The sequence below is a fragment of the Muscardinus avellanarius genome (genome assembly GCF_963383645.1).
Source record: "Muscardinus avellanarius genome assembly, chromosome: 14".
Classification (NCBI taxonomy): domain Eukaryota; kingdom Metazoa; phylum Chordata; class Mammalia; order Rodentia; family Gliridae; genus Muscardinus; species Muscardinus avellanarius.
Genome location: NC_137800.1, coordinates 36,401,362 through 36,420,397, shown reverse-complemented (window position 1 = coordinate 36,420,397; position 19,036 = coordinate 36,401,362). Strand labels below are relative to the sequence as shown.

The 19,036-nt window shown below is 40.0% G+C and overlaps 1 protein-coding gene across 1 annotated transcript; it reads left to right on the top strand.

Moving 5' to 3' along the window:
• Nucleotides 1-304: 304 nt before the first annotated feature.
• Nucleotides 305-13,411, top strand: CCDC110 (coiled-coil domain containing 110; the record flags this gene model as incomplete). The annotated part of the gene is made up of 7 exons (XM_080710234.1): nucleotides 305-480; nucleotides 681-877; nucleotides 8,277-8,332; nucleotides 8,601-8,666; nucleotides 9,701-9,811; nucleotides 10,690-12,802; nucleotides 13,362-13,411. The coding sequence occupies 7 exons, from the start codon at nucleotides 305-307 to the stop codon at nucleotides 13,409-13,411; spliced, it is 2,769 nt and encodes a 922-aa protein (XP_080566360.1).
• Between the last annotated feature and the right edge of the window lie 5,625 nt (nucleotides 13,412-19,036).

Here is a 19,036-nt window from a genome sequence, read left to right as displayed (position 1 = left end):
TACCTGTATTCTGAGACTGGTTTGATGTGTGGGATGAGATAAGAGGAATAAAACGATAAAACAATGAAATGATAAGAAAAAGGCAAAAGAGGGGGACATCTGCTTGTCCCCAAACGACTTCTCTACACGCAGCTTCAACCCAGGAGGGGGTGTCTTAAGTCAGAGAAAGATCTGGACCAAGTTCTGGCCAGCAAAGGATGAGAAAATGCTCAGGGGATTGTACGCTGACACTCAGGATTCCTAAGGACACCGCAAGGGGTGGCTGCTCCCACCTCGCAGCTGTCCCGGGCTGGCTCTCGAGGGGATGCCGACGCCGGACCCCGGCCGGGGCCCCCTTCTTCGCCCCCTCAGCCCACCCTCGAGCCTGTCCCGCGTCCGCTCTGTTACCAGGCAACAGGATGCCCGGCGCAAAGCCACTGAGCAGAATGCGTGGGACAAGGCAGTTGGTACAGAGACCTTGAGCAGCAGAAATGAGCCCTGGTGAGAGCCGGCCCCGGCCCCATCCCTAGACTGGGAGCCAGGGGAAACGGGGGAAAGTCCCTTCCGCCCCACGCCCCGAGGCTTTCCCGGGTTAGTCTGGACACACATCCCGGGCTCAGGCTTCCTCCCGGTACCCGCCTGCACGCCCTGAGGCTGCTGCGTGGCCTCAGCGCGCCCTCTGGTGGCAGATGAGTGCGCAGGCCATCCCAGTCTCCACGCGGGGCCTCCCCACCTCCGTCTCCAGGTCCTGCTCCCGCAACAGAACCCAAGGCCCTGCTCGGCTCTGTTACAGAAAAGCATCCTGAGGAAGAGGATGAACTCGACTCCATTCTCCTTTCCGCGTCCAAGATCCTAAATTCCCCTGATGAGGTGAAGGAAAGTGGTGGTGGTGAAACAGGTAAAATCTCCAAGAAGGCTCTGACAACAGTATGCTTCTGTGCATACAAGCAACTGGTACTGTACCTTGCCTAAACCCACTGGCCCAACCCGCGGGCTTCCAGCCACTAGTATTAAGATACTAACAACAGCTAACAACACACTTTCTTTATACCTTCTCTAAGCATTTAAATTATCTACTCAGTTAAGCTTCACAACAGTCCCATGAAATAGGTGGTCATGATCCCCATTTTACAAATGGTGAAACAGGCCCAGAAAGGCTAACTAACTCCCCACGGTCACACAGCAAAAAACAGAGCCAGCATTCAGCAGGGTGTCACCACTGTCCAGCCTCCCCCACCACCCGGTACTGTTCTCCATGGCTGGATGGCAAATAAGAATTATTGAAGTTTCTTAAACAGTTACTAAAAAGAAATACTTTTTGAAAGAGACCTACTCTTCATAGTAAGTATTTGTGGGTTCTAAGATATTATAGGGGGAGGAGGTCTGAATAAAAGCCAAATAACTACAGTTTTCAAGCTCCACATAAACCATGACTGAGATGTGTGTCAGTATACAGCTGAGTGACTCAGAGAACACTGAGTTCTCATTTCTTTGAGAGAAGAGCAAGGCAATGACACACCTCCGGGTGCCCTGGTATTTAGGGGCTGGGCCAGAGGGATGCCCGGGAAGGCATAGGGGGAGATGAGGGAGGTGGTAATGGACCGATGGGCCAAGTTAGGACCCCAGCTGCCCAAAACCCATAACCCATCACCCACCCGTGGCATGCGGGTACTTTGGATGCAGAAGTGCTAACGCAGAAGCAGCCTGGGGCTGGGACAGGATTTCTGCACCTTCACAAATCCAGGACCTTCACAAATGCCGTCCTTTAGCAAGTCCCCTGGATGAAGAAGTCAGAGCACACACCTCAGTAGATGAAAGTCCACTGGATACTCAGTCACCTCCAGGGTAAGAAACATCTCCATGAGGGCAGCGGGACCAGTCCCCTGCCGCCTCCCACCATGAGGATCACAGGCTTCCCTGGGCACCTGGGAGGCGTAGAGGAGACAGACAAGAAAGGGTCCTCCTCACAGAGCATTCACACATTAACTCGGACCAATATTTACCTCCAAGAGAACTCCAACTGGAGCAAGCTTTAGGGCTCTGGAGAAAGATGCCAGCAGTTACAGAAAATGAAGTCATTCATAAAATAACACACATACACGTTTATGAGATACAATCTTTCTTGCCAGAGTATGGTGATTCCAGGTGCAGGGTCTAGCACAGGACAGGTATTTGGTAAATGCTAGGATTCCCAGTCAGGTGCTATGAGGATGGCAGGGATTTCCTGCCTATACCTAAAGGCAAGTTAGGAGGGATGGCTTTGTGCCCTCCTCTCTTTTTGTGCACCTGTCCACATTTCACTGTCACCAAGTGATTTTGAATACTGACCAATACAACAATGACCTGATTTACATGAATAATACTAGGTATTTATGCAAGTAAGAATAATTAGTTCACATACTTAATCCTTGGCTTATTATAATGGCTATGTAAGAGGGACCTTTGAACTTCAGGAAGATCAATATGTTGTTTCCATCACCCCTGTTCAAATCTTCATTCATTAATTTATCAAATGAATATTTTTGAGCACCTGCTACATATTCAGTGCTGTTCTAGGTGCAGGAGATCCAAGAGTAAACAACATATAAGGCACTTGCAAAAAAGAGAGAGAGAAACAGAGACAGACAAGACAGACAGACAGGCTGAGACTGACCTGCATGAAGCTCATTTTCTACTAGGGGTGACTAGCAGACAGAAAAAGGATACTGTACGCGACACGGAAGTAAATCCTATAGAGAAGACATGGCGGAGGCGTTTGGAGAGCACAGGGTGGGGGTCAGAGGTGGGTGAGGGTGTGGGAGTGACAGAGGACCCCACTCAGCAGGTCACTTCTGAGCACCAGGAGAGGGAACGAAGAAATCAGTGTAGATTTGGAGGGGGAAGCCGGCGACTGCCCTGGTCCTGAAGTGGGAGCATAGCTGGTGTGATTGAGGAATGGCCCCCCACCCCGTAAATGCAGTGGACAGACCAAGGATGAGGAGGGTAGTAGGAGAAGGATCAAAGGAGAACAACATGGAGCAAGCTTTAGGGCTCTGGAGAAAGATGCCAGCAGTTACAGAAAACGAAGTCACTCATAAAATAACACACATACGCGTTTATGAGTTACAATCTTTCTTGCCAGAGTATGGTGATTCCAGGTGCATGTGGTTTCATGTAAGAATTTTGGAATTTATTCCAAGCAGAATGGGAAGCATTAGAGACATCTAAGCAATCCTCCTTCCTTCCATCTCGACTAGAAAGTTTACATTTACCAAATCATCATACTGCCTCTGCAATAAGGATGAGACTAAATTTCTTTCTGGGCATTTACTGTGTGCTCTGTGCTGTACCCTCTGAGGGCTCTGCTCCACTAGAAGGATAACTAGGGTTATCCTTCACCCTGTCTGTGTGTGGAGAAGCCGGGCTCAAATCCAGGCAGCCCGACTCCACAGTTTACATTCCTCATACTCATGTGGAATGTGCCACAACTCACAGGCCTTCTACAGAGATTACTTGAATTGCCATAGCACACTGAGTATTTGCACCTGAGAATTAAAGATCTTTCAACCTGAGAGTTATTACCACGTTGCTTTTTATAAACTTGTTTTTCTTGATCTGTTAGATATAGCTGTGCACATGTTTTCTGTATATATTAAATAAAACCTAATTTCCTTAGGCTTAGGAATAAACTCCCTTTATGTTTATGTTAATTATCTCAAAGGTCTTTCCACCAATAATTATCTTATTTTTCTAAATTTTTCTAAATTTGATGCTTAAATATGAAACAGCTACAAAATTTAAGTCTAATATTATATAGTCTTTCTTTTTTTTTTTTTTTTTTTTTTTTTTTTTGCAGGTCTTGGGATGGAGCCCAGGGGCATTTGACCTCCGAGCTACATCCCCAGCCCTATTTTTATTCTTTATTTTGAAACTGGGTCTCACTGAGTTGCAGAGGGCCTCACTAAGTAGCTGAGGCTGTCCGCGAACCGGGATCCTCCGTCTCAGCCTCCCGAATGCTGGGATTACAAGCGTGTGCCATCATGCCCGGCTATAAATAGTATTTCTTACATTCCCAATAAACTATAAGCATCTTGAGGGTAAGGACCATATTCTACTTCATCTAAATCTCACCCAATGCCATATGTTTAGCAGGAAGTTAATAAGAAGTGAAGTGCATGATTATACACTATCTCCCCTGGTTCTCCAATCATTTCCCTGCTAATTCAAAAATCACAGAATTCTATGTCTCTCTTTATTGCTGGATTTTTTTTTTTTTTTTTTTTTTTGTGTGTGTGTGTGTGTGTGTGTGTGTGTATGTGGTACTGGGGTTCCTGGAAGCCCTTCTACCTCCGGGCTATACTCCCAGACCTATTTTTTACTTCTTTTTTATATGGAAACAGGGTCTCTTAAGTCAGCGCAGCTGACTTCGAACCTGCACGATCCTCCTGTCTCTGCTTCCCAAGCGCGGGGATTACAAGCGTGCCCCACCACACCCAGATTTATTGCTGGATTGATTGACTGATTGGTGGTAGTTGGGGTGGAACCCAGAGGCTTTCCACCTCTGGGCTATACTTCCAGAACTTTTTTATATTTTATTTGGAAACAGGGTCTCACTAGGTTGCTGAAAGCCTCACTAAGTAGCTGAGGCTGGCTTCGAACCCGTGCAATCCTCCTGTCTCAGCCTCCCAAGCACAGGGATTACAAGTGTGCGCCACCTCGCCCGGCTGGATTTTAAAAAGTACCTTCCCAAAGCCGGGCGTGGTGGTGCACGCTTGTAATCCCAGCATTCAGGAGGCTGAGTCTGGAAGATCGCAGTTCGCAGACAGCCTCAACTACTTAGTAGGGCCCTCTGAAACTCATTGAGGCCCGGTTTCAAAATAAAGAATAAAAAATAGGGCAGGAGGTGTAGCTTGGGGGTCGAAGTACCTTTCCTTTAGAAATAAGTAGCAGCTGAAGACTCTGAAACTCATAAGAAAAACGTTATTTTAATAGATTTTAAATATAGGCAAATCCAACTAGCTGCCTACTCTCTTAACTGCACTGAATTATCTGAATACCATTGGGGAATAAACATTCATTTTTTTAAATTGTGCTGTGAATCTCAAATGAGCACTTAGTGATATTTAGAAAGCTTACTTTATTGCCTTAACAAGTTATTTTTCAAACCCTTTCTCTCTCTCGTAGGTAACCATTTCACGCCTCTGGTTCTCAAATGCCCAACACCTCTTTCTACTACCTCTTAACATAACATAGTCTCATACTACATAAAAAAAAGTAGAAGCAACCAACCCAAAACTCCCTCATCTTCAACCTTCACGTTTGCTAATGTATCTGCCTGGTAGCACTATGCTCCACCTTCTCCCATTTTCAATGAGAGATCCCATTGAGAAGTCCCTGCTCAATCAAGACTAATTCCCCCAGATCCCATCTCTTCTGAGATTCCAAGTGCTTGGCTGAATGAATTTATTGTGAGGATGAGCCACTAAAACACAAAACAATAACCTCCCCCCAGAAAAGGCTGAATCACTAATTTATAAAAATCATTCTGGACTTTCAGTAAAGGAAGATGCCAGACCTCCCTCTCCTAGTACCACATGGAATGAACACAAACAAAACAAAAACTAGATAATGAGGAAAAAATCTAATTAGCAGCACCTGAGGAAGAAAAGGGGCAGTCCTTAGATGAGAAAGTAGGAAAGCAAAGGCCAATAGTAAAAACAGAAGGTGCAGGCGTGGCAGTAAGCACTGTCATGGGAGTCCTAGGAAGGCTGAGACAGAATAGCAGGTCCAAGACCAGCACGTGGGAATTTAGCAAGACCCTGTTTCAAAACAAAAATTAAAAGTGCTGAAGGTCTAACTTGGAGTTAGAATGCCCCTGGTTTCAATCCCCAGACCTGAAAAACATAAAAATGAAATTAAAAAACAAGTTTCTTGCAAGACAACACATAGCCTGGTTCCTGACTCTGCCTCTGACTTACAGAAGCCATAAAGCAAGTCAAAATCCTGAAAATACCCATTAATGCCCCCAATCCATAGGTGAATGTACAAGGACAGAGGAAATACCTGTGTCTTTCAACTGATTGGGTAAAGAGGAGCAACTGATAGAAATGATAGATAAGCCTGGAGGGTTGTATTTGTTTATTTCATATTTAATTTACTTACTAGGAGCTTACTTTGAAAAAAGGAGAGATTCTGGTTGGGTGAGCCAGTAGCCCATGTGTGAATTAGAAAAAGGTCTACCCTCCTCTGGAGGGTGTTAAATGGAGGGGAGCATGAACTAGATTTGGGCCCCACATATCCTTTTGGCCAGAAGCTCTTGTGCAGTGAACGACCTAAACAGTCATACGCAGCAATCCTAATTCCAAGACTCTATACTGAATTGGTCCAAGTCAAGAGAGTATTTTCTTAGCATAATAAGATGCACCTTCCACTAGATTTCTAACAAAAGTCAGGAACACCACCAACCATACAAACAAACAAAATAATCACATCCCTAAAAAATTTCTCCTCCTGCAGACAACTACACTCACTTTTTATACTGCCCTGAATCTATAGTTCAGAGAATGGATCCTTAAGGGCCAGAGGAGGATGTTAAAAAAAAAAAAAAAAAAAAAAAACCATTGAGCGCCAGGCGTGGTGGCGCACGCTTGTAATCCTCGCGCTTGGCGGCGGAGAAAGGAGGATCACACAGGTTCGAAGCCAGCCGCGCTGGCTTAAGAGACCCTGTTTCCAAATTAAAAAAAAAAAAAAAACTATAAAATAGGTCTGGGAGTGTAGCCCGGAGGTAGAAGGGTTTCCAGGAACCCCAGTACCACACACACACACACACACACACACACACTCAAAATCATTGACACTGTCGATGAAAATAGAAATTCTGAGAGTTGCTAAAGTTACATATGAGCTATAGGACAAAGAAAAGCATACTAGCTATGCTGTCAGACAGGGCCAAAGACACTGAAAGAGCTGGACAATGGAAAAGCACAAAAACAAAGTGTACATCCATCCCATCATTCTCTCTTAGGAATCTTTTATTTACTCTATCACTTAACTAAGTCTACAGACTTTTTTTAGATCCATATTTTTTGCTTGGTTTTAGGAAAAAGAATCCTATATTTGGTTTTGAATTTGCAAGTTCACCTCATGAGACAAAGGAAATCTGTACAGAATAGAAAGGTTATTGATGCAGGCGCAAGGAGCTGGGATTTTGAACAGCAACGCCATTAAGAAGTGAGCCAGTGGTGGTGGTGCATGCCTGTAATCCCAGTACTTGGGAGGCTGAGACAGGAGGATCACAGGTTCAAGGCTGGCTTCAGCAACCTAACAAGGTTCTCAATAACTTAGCAAGACCTTCTTTCCAAATAGAAATTACGGCTAGGTGTATAACTCAAAGGAAGAATGCCCTATTCTCCTTCCAACTATTCTCTTCCCAGTACAAGAAAGAAAGAAAGAATAAAGTGAGCCGGGCATGACCTTCTGGATGATTTTCAAGGCTGAGTTGGTGAAGCTGATAAGAACAGCTGCCTGATTGCTTAATGGGGCCATAGTTGAGCAGGGTTTTAAGATGGCTCTGCAGCAACAACCTTGGGGGAGCCAGGTGCAGTGGTGCACACCCTAATCCCAGTACTTGAGAGGATGAGACAGGAGGATCACAGGTTCAAGGGCAGACTCACTCTGCAACTTAGTAAGACTCTAATTCAAAATAAAATAAAAGGTCTTGTGAGGGGGGGATAGCTCAGAGGTAGAATGCCCCTGAGTTCAATCCCTAGTATCAAAAAAAAAAGAAACAAGAGCAGCAGCTTCCCAAGTTGGGATTACGGGTATGCAGCACTTCACCTGGCTGGAACACAAGATCTATATAGTGCTTTTCTTACAAGGCGAACAGCATGCACTGCTAATCCAACTTCTCCATTACAGGGGGAATAAACATCACATGGCAACTTTATAAAACTAAAGCCTATTCAGTAGTTTACTAAGTCTCCTGTAAAATGAAGGCTCTTAGCGTGTGTATTTGTTTGCTACCAAAAATATGTCGTTTGTATCTCAGAAACAAAAATGGTTTGAATTTTTAAGATTTTGAAGTTTGATGCTAAAAGTTAGTATTTGTTATAAAAGTAAAAACATTATTACCACCTTAAGTAGGTATTTCAAGTCAAATAAGAATTATTTCATGAATTTATTATGGGACTAGCTAGTATGAATATAAAAAATTCTCCTTATCTTTCTGTCCAAGGAAGTTAGGGGACTGTCTACTACAACTATTCAAAAATAAGATGTAAGAACTAAATCACTATTTTTTTTTCAATTTTACTTCTTAGAATATGGCAGCACAGCAGAATCAGAAAATCAAATCCAACCACAGTCAGCACTGAAAGTGAGTACATTTCATTTTGGAATCTCCCAAGTCCCGTGTAAAGGCTAATCTTGTTCAAAATAAACCTTCCTAAATGCACATGGATTCTTCCATGTGGTCCTCACAGAAGTCTGTGAAAGTTCCTTAGAGAGCCAGCAAAAGCACGAAGAAGGTCAGTCACCTGACTCTCATCTGATCCTTTCTGGAAATAGGCCACTTTAGGGGATGTACAAAAATCATAGCGACCCAAAAATACATTTTAAGATTTCATTTTATTTCGTTACTGTAGGTCCTTCAGCATCAGTTGGAATCATTTCAGGCTCTGCGAATGCAGACTCTGCAGAACGTTAGCATGGTATGATTGCTTTTATCTCTACTTAGGAAATAACATAACTTAAAGTACCATCCCATCCCCTAGACTTACCTAGCCAACTGGCAAGCCAATACAGAATTTGTTATACCAGAGGCCACAGCATATTTCAGACTTAAAATTTGTTTTGAAGAAACTACATTCTACTCTCTGTTATGCTGGCTATCTGGACAGAAGTCAAAAGAAATATCACTGAGTTTTCAAATACATGTTTAAAGTACCATATACAGCCTACAAGTAGAGATTATTTGTAGTCTTTATGTACATTACATGTACGCAGTCTACTACATACCTATGTACAGTCTACAAATTGAGACTATCTTATACGACTTAGAATGTAAGTCAAACAACATGCTCTATTGCCTCAAGTAACTGAAAATCTTAGAAATAGCTCGTCAGAATGGCTTAACTGATACGGTCAAGATTCATGTCCTCGGGAACAGGTCTCACTTTGCATCTTCTCTCTGCTTCCCAGGAGAGTGAATTCTCAGAGTCCATAGAGTGGCAGAGGTGCTAGGCATTCTAGGCCTTAACTCTTCCAGATTCAAGTCAGATTGAGAAGAAAGCATGCTTTCTTTTTTGTTTTTTTGTTTTTCTTCTTCTAATGGCTTATACATCCTAATTTTTTTGTACTAAAAGCAACTGCAGGAAAATGGAAGAGGAAAACAAACTTTTCCCACAGGTGAAAGAATGGATTCTGATCCAATGACAATGATCAAAGATTTCTTATTTACTTAACAATTTTTAAAAAATCTAATATTATCTGAATATAGTCCATAAAGTCTTACACGTTTCACTGAATTATCTTTATGATTTTATAGTCACATAATAAAGATCATTTTCTTTAAAATTCCTTTCATAATATTTATAATAAGTAAAATAAGCTTTATTTATATAATCTTTGATGGGAATGATTTTATGTGTATAAAATGTAAAGATAACTTTGAATTATAATATTTCTTATCCCTGTACATTCATAAGGTTATAACTCTGAAATCTAACATTCTCATTTTTTAAAGGTACAATCCGAAATCAGCGAAATACTGAACAAAAGTATTATTGAAGTGGAAAACCCAAAGTTTTGCTCAGAAAACAATCTAGTATTCAGCATGTGTACTGAAAATGATTTGGTATGTTAGTTTACAAATTACTCCTATATCTGGGTGCTTCAAAATGGCACTATAACTAGAGTATCTTGAACCTCTTCCCCTCTTCATAGGAATAATGGACTGGCAGAGGTAAAACAGGGAAATTTCTATCCTGAAAGCATTTTAAAATGTGCATTTACCTCTGTACTTCTGCAGCTTCTATTTCTCGTACATAAGTCTGTGAGGGATGATTGACTAAGTCAGATTTTTACATGTGACAGATTCACATGTAAAGTCAAATGCAAGGCAGTTTGTATAGCCTTTCTGTTCACTTAAGACTGACCTAGATCTAATATGGATTTCCTAGAACAGCTCGAAACCAGAGTGACCATCACTGTGCCCACACTGGCTCAAATTTTCATGACATGCACAGCGCTAAAATTACCTGAAGGTAGAAATGAAAGCAAGGGCTAACAAGTAGCCCAGTAGCAACAACATTAGTTTTCTTTAAATATTTCCTTCCTTTCTTTTTTTAAAAAATGCAAGTATTTCATTTGACCTATCTATGATCTTCCTTGCCTATCTTTGATGGTCTTTGAGAGGATGCTAAATTTCTATTTCTGAAATTGATAGGCTGGCCCAGGAATCTCACCTCCTTAGTAAATCAGCTCATCTCTAAGCAAATCAAGACCAGATTTCAAAATAACTATTGTGGTTTGTGCCCATCTAGGAACATACAGACAAAAAAAAAAAAAGGCTTGTTAAATTTCCTGAAGAAATATGCCATACCTGTTAGGTTTCTTTGGATAGATAAAATGTTTGCTTTGGTTACATAAATAAGCCCTCCGCAAAATATTAATCATAATTCCTTGATCAAATAGCAGTACATTTATAGTATGCTTTTTACTTTTTGTTACTAGCCCATAGAGAAGAAAGAAGAAATCCTTTCTATGGAAAAAAATCATCATTTCGAGGATTTCAAGACTCTTCATTCAATGGAAGAAAATTTCAGTAGCAATAATGTTAACAGTATAAATATCCCATCCCAGATACATTTGAAGGACATATTAACTCTTGAAAAGTTGAGAACTTCAACAGATAATTCAGCTTCAAACATAATTATGAGCCACTCAGAAAATTCTGACATGTTAAAGAATTATAATAATCATTATGGTTTCTCACCTGCAGTACCTCAAAATGGGACATCTCAAGTTGGTACAATAATTCTGGATAAATCCAAAATTGCCATGCCTTTTCTGAAGCCTGGATTTTGTGAAAATTTAGATGACATTTGCCACTCTATTAAACAAATGAAGGAAGAGCTTCAAAGGTCTCATGATAGGGAACTTGCACTTACAAATGAGCTTCAAACTTTAAAAACTGATACAAACATTCACAGTGATGTTAAATATGATCTGTCTCCCATTCACAAGGAAAGAATTAACTTTATTAAGGAGGAAAACACAGAAGGTGGCTTACCTGAAGATATAAAATCAAAGAGAATTTCAGAATTAGAAACATTGGTTAACAAATTACTCCCAATCAGGGAAACGGTGTCAAAATTCCATGTGCATTTTTGTAGGAAATGTAAAAAATTGTCTAAGAGTGAACTCCACCGGGGAAAGAAGAATGAGAAAACCAATAAGGACATTCCTATCACCGGCAAGAGTGCTACAGATTTAAAATTTCACTCCAGAGTTCCAAAATATACACTGTCATTACTTGACCAAACAAAATATGAAATGAAAGACACAGAAGGGCAACCGCTTCAAGTAAGACAAGGATCAATAATCTTTGAAAACGAGAAAGCATCCAGAGTCAACTCTGTTACTGAGCAGTGTGTTGCAAAAATCCAGTATTTACAGAATTACCTAAAGGAATCGATGCAGATACAGAAAAAGGTAACCGAACTGGAGAATGAAAATTTGACCCTTAAAACCAAAATAAAACCTCTTATCCTTACCGTACAATCTCTAATGCAGAAAATTGAAACATATGAAAAGCAACTTAAGAATGTGGTTGAAGAAAAGAACACTATTCAGTCCAAACTGATTAAAACAGAAGAAGAGAGCAAAGAATGCCTTAAGGAATTTAAGAAAATAATTAGTAAATATAACGTTCTCCAAGGCCAAAATAACATGCTAGAGGAAAAAAATAGCCAGTTTTCTTTGGAGAAACAACAAATGATAGATGCATTAAATAAGCTAAAAAGTAAGGAACACAAAACTCAAAATGATATGGCCATTGTCAATACCGAAAACAACAGAATGAGCATAGAAATGGAAGCCATGAAAACAAACGCTCTGCTGTTACGAGACGAAAAAGAAACGTTAGAGAAAAAAATATACCAGCTTTTAAAAGACAAAAGCGCTCTTGAAAATGAACTCAAAGAATACCAGCTGAAGACCATGCAGCTAAAAGAGAAAGAAAGATTGGCCCACAACGAACAAGAGACACTTCTCCAAATAATAGAAACAGTTAAAAGTGAAAAACTGAGCCTCGAAACAACCTTGCAAGAGTCGACAGCTGCGAGGCAGATGATGGAAAGAGAAATGGAGAATATTCACACCTTCCAATCAAGTGCAGAAGAGAATTTTCTGAAAGAAATAAAAAATGCAAAATCAGAGGCCAGTATTTACAAAAACAGCTTGTCAGAAATCAGTAAGGAGTGTGAAATGTTATCAAAACTGGTGGTGGAAATTAAGACAGATAATCAGATTCTGAAAGAAGAACTGAAGAAACATAGTCAAGAAAACATGAATTTTGAAAACAGCATCAGTAGACTTACTGAGGACAAAATGCTTTTGGAAAACTACGTAAGAAGTATAGAAAACGAAAGAGATAGCTTGGAATTTGAGATGCGGAATCTTCAACGAGAATATTTGAGTTTAAGTGGGAAAATCTGTAGTCAAAATAAAGACCTATCAAAAATGGTTTACATTTCAAGAAGAGAGAAATTCCATTTTGATGACTATAGTATTTATGAAGAAACTTATGGTCCTAAGAGTAGGCCTTTAGCTCCTGATTTGAAAGGTATGTATCTTGTGGTAGATTAGCATAGATGTGTTAAGATACGAACCTACTGGCCACTACTTACATAAGTAAGAAAACTTGGAAATTAATATAATTTTATCTTGTAAAATTTGTCCACTTTATTATATAATAGAATTAGAATTTTTCAAAAATAAAATTCACATTTTATTTATATTATATGTTGAATACGTCTTAAACATCTGGAGCAGGGAGAAAGAGGTTTGTTGTTGTTGTTGTTGTTGTTGTTGTTGTTGTTGTTGTTTTTGGTGGTACTGGAGGTAGAACCCAGGGGCTTTCTACCTCCAGGCTATACTGTAATTCTAGTACTTTACACCTAGTATAGGCCAGACCTATTTTATATTTTATTTAGAAACAGGGTCTCACTAAATTGCTGAACGCCTCACTAAGTAGCTGAGGCTGGCTTCGAACCTGTGCGATCCTCCTGTCTCAGCCTCCCAAGTGCAGGGATTACAAGCGTGAGCCACCACGCCCGGCTCGGAGAAAGAGTTTTTAAATTATTATTCCGAAGCATAAAAATATTCTTTTTTTCCTTCCCCAGGAATTTCAAGTAAAGTGCATCAATTGCTTCCATCCAAGATATGTAAATAAATTTCTTCTAAAATCAATGTTTCAAAACTTTTGTCTCAGTTCTTTTACCCCAGAATAATCTTAAATTCACATTTACATATGATCATAATTACTTTTGTGTGTGTGTGTGTGTGTGTGTGTGTGGTGTGTTTTACTGAGGATTGAGCCAAGCAGCGTTCTACCTCCAAACTCTACCACCAGTCCTATTTTTTTATTTTGAAATATTGTCTCGCTAATTGCTTAGGCTGGCCTCAAACCTTTGATCCTCCGTCTCAGCTTCTCAAATATCAGGATTATAGATGTCTGCTACCATGCCCAGCTATAATTACATTGTTACTTGATTAAAGTAGACAGGTAGGGGGACTCTTTGTTTGGGGTTTTGTTTTGGGGAAGGAGGGCAGTTACTAGGAATTAAACCCAGTGGCATCCTGCCTCTGAGTTATACCTCCAGCCCGGTTTTTTGTTTTATTTTGCTTTGTTTTGTTTTGTTTTGTTTCTTTTGTTTCATTTTGGTTTGGTTTTGTTTGAAACAATCAGTTGTAGAGTCTGGTGGTGAACTTGCAATCCTCCTGTCACAGTCTCTAAAGTACTAGAATTACAGGAGTGTGCCACCACCCCCAGCTAAATTAGACTAGTTTTTTTTTTAAAAATAAGAAATTGAAATCATATGTCAAAAACTGAAAAATCTATCTGGGCGTGGTGGCACACGCTTGTAATCCCAGCATTCTGGAGGCTGAGACCGGAGGATCACGGTGCGTGGACAGCCTCAGCTACTTAGTGAGGCCCTCTGCAACTCAGTGAGACCTGGTTTCAAAATAAAGAATAAAAAATAGGGCAGGGGGTGTAGCTCGGAGGTCAAATGCCCCTGGGTTTCATCTCCAGACTTGCAAAAAAAAAAACCAAAAAGCAAAAAACAATGAAAAATCTGATATTTCCAATTAGTAAGCTAATTTGTTAGCCTTCTTCAGCTTCATGAATTCTAGTGAAAGACATGAGATAAAGGAGAGCCATGTTACTTCCAACAAGAGTAGTGTCCAGGATATTGGCATTTTTGCATCATTTTTCCAAGCCTCGATTCCTAATAGAGCCACAATGCACATTGCATTATAGGAAAGAAACCCATAGCTTGGGAAGTCAAATCTTTTACAGTGTGCAGGAAACATGCCTGCTCTTTGCTCTAGATAGAAACATTATTTTATTGACAGTAAGATCCCTATTGCCAGAGCCAGCCGGCAAAAGTACGGGTTCCGAAGAGAGGCGTGAGGATGAAGAATTCAACTCTTAAGAATTTGATTCCAAGAATTTTTTAATTTTAATGTGTGGGGGGGGGGACCATCAGCCTACTATCTCTACTGGCTGACCCCTGCTCCTGGGTCAATATCTCTACTGGTCGACAACGGGTTCATTTCTCATCCCTGTGCTATCACCACCAGAATACAATAAAGACCAATCCAAAGCACATACATTACAGGTAGGATAATCAGTACCCTCCTGCCATCACCACCTGATCTTCTCTCAGACCTTTTACTTTGAACTTTCCATGACCCCAAACCTTGTTGACTCTGGGCGAAGGACAGTCAGCTAAATCAGAAACATTCTTTTAGGGGAAAACATTAATGGCTACCCACACCCCACCTTGTGTCCAGAGGAGATACAAGTTCTGGCTTCCACAGCTATAATCAAAACTGCCCTTTGCTCCAGATGGCAACATTATCTTCTGCGACTGTGTGCTAAACAATTCCTTGTTGCATTTTGTCAAATGTATTCTCTGGATTTATTGAGGTGATTGTGTGTTTTTCTCCTTTAATGTGTCCATTTGGTAAATTTTTATTTTTTCGTTGTTTTGTTGTTATTGTTGTTGTTGTTGTTGTTTTATTTTTTTGATGGTACTGGGGTTTCTGGAAGCCCTTCTACCTCTGGGCTACACTCCCAGACCTATTTTTTTATATTTTTATTTGGAAACAGGGTCTCCTAAGCCAGCGAACCTGGCTACAAACCTGCGTGATCCTCCTGTCTCTGCCTCCCAAGCACAGGGATTACAAGCGTGCACCACCATACCCGGCAGTAAATTAATTTGGAAGCAGTATACCAACTTTGGTTTCCTGAAATAAACCGTATAGGGTCATTGTGTATTATTCCTCTAATTCATACTCCTCAGCTCATTAATTCTTTTGTTAATGGTTGTTGCTTCTATACTGAGTATATTGGCCTATAATACTTTTCTAATTTCTGAAAAAATTAGCTTAGGATTAGTATTACTAATATAATTTCTTCCTAAGTAGATAAAAACTTACCAAAAATTTTCTAAATTGGAAAATAAATTTCACTAATATTCAGATTTTCTATTTCTCTTAGTGAGTTTTGATAATTTGTGTGACCTGAGGAATTACCACATTTAAATTCTCAAGTATATTGGCATAAAGTTGTTTATAATACTCTTTATATCTTTTTTTAATTTTCATTGGTCCTGTGAGAATGTTGTCTCTTTAATTTCTAACACAAGTCATTTGGAATAACTCAGTCTTGCTAGAATTTTACTAGTTTTGTTGCTCTTTTCAAAAGCCAGCTTCTTATTGATTTTTCATGGTGACTTTGTTTTCAATTCCATTAAGGATATAACTTCCTTTCAAGCACTACTTTGGCTCTATCACAGAGGTATGCTTTCTTTTTATGTAGTTCAAAATATTTTCCTCTCATTCTTGTTATTCTTTGGTCCAATGGAATAGTTAGAATTGAGTTGCTTAATTTCCAAATATCTGGAGACTTTCAGATATTTTTCTGTTACAGTTTGGAATGGTGGGGGTTCTTTTTCTTATTCAACTAAGGTTGGTTGAATAGAAAAGTTAAAACTAACAGGCAGCTCAGTGCAGCTTTAACAAATCTTTATTACAAAATTAGGAAATAGATCAGTAGGAAATAAAAAAGGAAAAAGCAGCATGCTGACCCGCATGCTGGAGAGCCCAAAAATGGAACTCGGACCCCTTTTGGGGACCCCAACCTTTAAATAGATTTTGTATTGGTATCTTTCTCATCAGCGTTACCAAGGCAATGGGCTAGTTACTTATTCCTTAGCCAGGTAGTGCCTCTCCAGACAGTGCACTTCCTAAGTGCAAGGGTAAAGAATCTACCTGGCCCTTGTCTATTGTACTGGGCAGTATTAGTCGCTCATCAACTAGGGTGCTTTGAAGCCACACACAAAGTTTACCTTTCCTATGCTCAGGCCGGATCACAGAAAAGAAGAGGTAAACAGAGGCACCGGTTGCCTCTATTGTAGTTTTAGGGCTAAAGGCTTCAGTTGACTCTAAGGCTTTTATTATAGGTTAATGATTAGAATGAAGGGCAAAGACAGAGAGGAACTCTACATTGTAATTGCTGCAGCCCCCTCCCTGCCTGAGTGCTTACACAGCACCTAAGCTCTGACCATATTTTACACTTTGAATATTATCAAAGCAATTTTCCAACATCAGCACCTTAATACATTTTGATGCCTCTTCCCAATACTGGCACATTTTCTATTAATGATTTCCAATTTAAATAAACTCCATTTTGCTTTGCTCTCTGATTTTGGTAAAAGCTATAAAGTGAATAATTTGAAGACATTTAAGAATCACCATTATTTCTGTGTAAATCTGGTAAAGTAGTCAGGGAACAAAACATAATAAAAAATTGATTATTCAAAGCAGCCTGGCTTTGCATATGTATGTATATTATAGCTTGGGAAGTATTTTTGTGTGTGTGTGTGTGTGGTACTGGGGTTTCTGGAAGCCCTTCTACCTCCGGGCTACACTCCCAGACCTATTTTTTATATTTTTATTTGGAAACAGGGTCTCTTAAGCCAGCGCGACTGGCTTTGAACCTGCGCCATCCTCCTGTCTCCACCTCCCATGCACGGGGATTACAAGCATGCACCACCACCCCCAGCTTGAGAAGTATTTTTAATTTGGGCTTCATGATAATTCTTTTAAGTAAATAGTACAAATAAGGAAAAAAGTCTTAAGAGGTCAATTCTTTTTTGGGGGGAAGGAGCTGGATATTGAACCTAAGGGCATTCTACCTCTGAACTACACCTCCAGCCCTACCTTAGTTTTTATTTGGAAACAGGGTCCTGAAGTTGCTGGGGACATTGCTAAATTGCTGAGGCTGGCTTCTAACCTGCAATCCTCCTATCTCAGACTCCAAAGTACGGAGAATACAGGTCTGTGCCACCACACCCAGCTCTGGTTTATTATTCTTAATTCAGGGCCCACAACATTTACATACAAAAAGGGCAAGCAGTCTCTTAAGAAGCAGGATAATATTTTCAGAAATATGATATACCACTACTTAACTGTCTATTTCCTTTTGAAGTGTGTTGTTGATCTAGTCTCTCTTAAAGTTAAGTTTTTCACTGGGCGTGGTGGCGCATGCTTGTAATCCCAGCATTTGGGAGGCTGAGACAGGAGGATTGCAGTTCACGACCAGCCTCAGCTACTTAGTGAGGCCCTTGCAATTCAGTGATACCCTGTTTCAAAATATAGAATAAAAAACAGGTCTGGGAAGGTAACTCGGAGGTAGAATGCCCCTGGGTTCCATCCCCAGTACCGAAAAAAAAAAAAAAAAAAAAAAAAAGTTTTTCTTCACTGATGAGGTTAACATCCACAATCTTTGTTTCAATTTTGAGTTTTAAGCCAAAGTGGTTGGGTGATACAGAGATTAATGGCTGGCTAAGCAAGCTTATTTCTTCCTTTATTCCCTGTTGGTGATACAGAAAACTACTCAAGTCATACCAGCGCCATAATAGGAAAGTAGATACCTTTCTATCTAAGTCATCAAGAGATAAGAAGCCAGGATCCCTTGACTCTTACCTCCTTATGTCTGGGTCTGAATAAAGCTGTTTCAAAAGGAAACTACCTAATATTATATTTTTATATTTTCAAAACCAAAATAAGAAACAGTGGTTTTAAGAAAACAATCAATGGAACAATCAAACTTTGTTCCCCTCAAATTGAATGTGTGCTCCTCTCATGATACTTGCAAAAATCTTTGTTGATATGCTTTACTATTCCTGTTAGTGTCTGCTTCTCTGTAAATCAATATGATTAAATAAAGTCTAGACAAAGTCTGCCAACTGTCACATTCTTATACCCTTCAGTAAAGTATTAGATAAGCATTCCCCATCGATGAATATAATGTGAAGCATAATAACTGCCTTAAAGATATATTGTTTTTTGTGTGTGTGGTACTGGGGTTCCTGGAAGCCCTTCTATCTCCGGGCTACACTCCCAGACCTATTTTATATATTTTTTTAAATTTGGAAACAGGGTTTCTTAAGCCAGTGAGGCTGGCTCCGAATCAGCGCAATCCTCCTGTCTCCACCTGGCAGGCGCGGGGATTACAAGCGTGTGTCACTACGCCGGGCTTAAAGAGATATTTTTAATAAAATTATAGCTAATGAAAGACAGAGTTAATATGGGCAATTATATATATTTTAATAACATCTATAGATATAAACCTATTATCTCAAAAGAACACATAATTTTAAGCCTTGTTTGGTAATATTTATCAGTAGGTAACTATAAATTTGATTCAGTTATGCATACCTAGTAAAGTCTTTCCTGTCACCTTTGAATCTGATACCTATTTTTGGTAATGTTTTTAAGATATCCA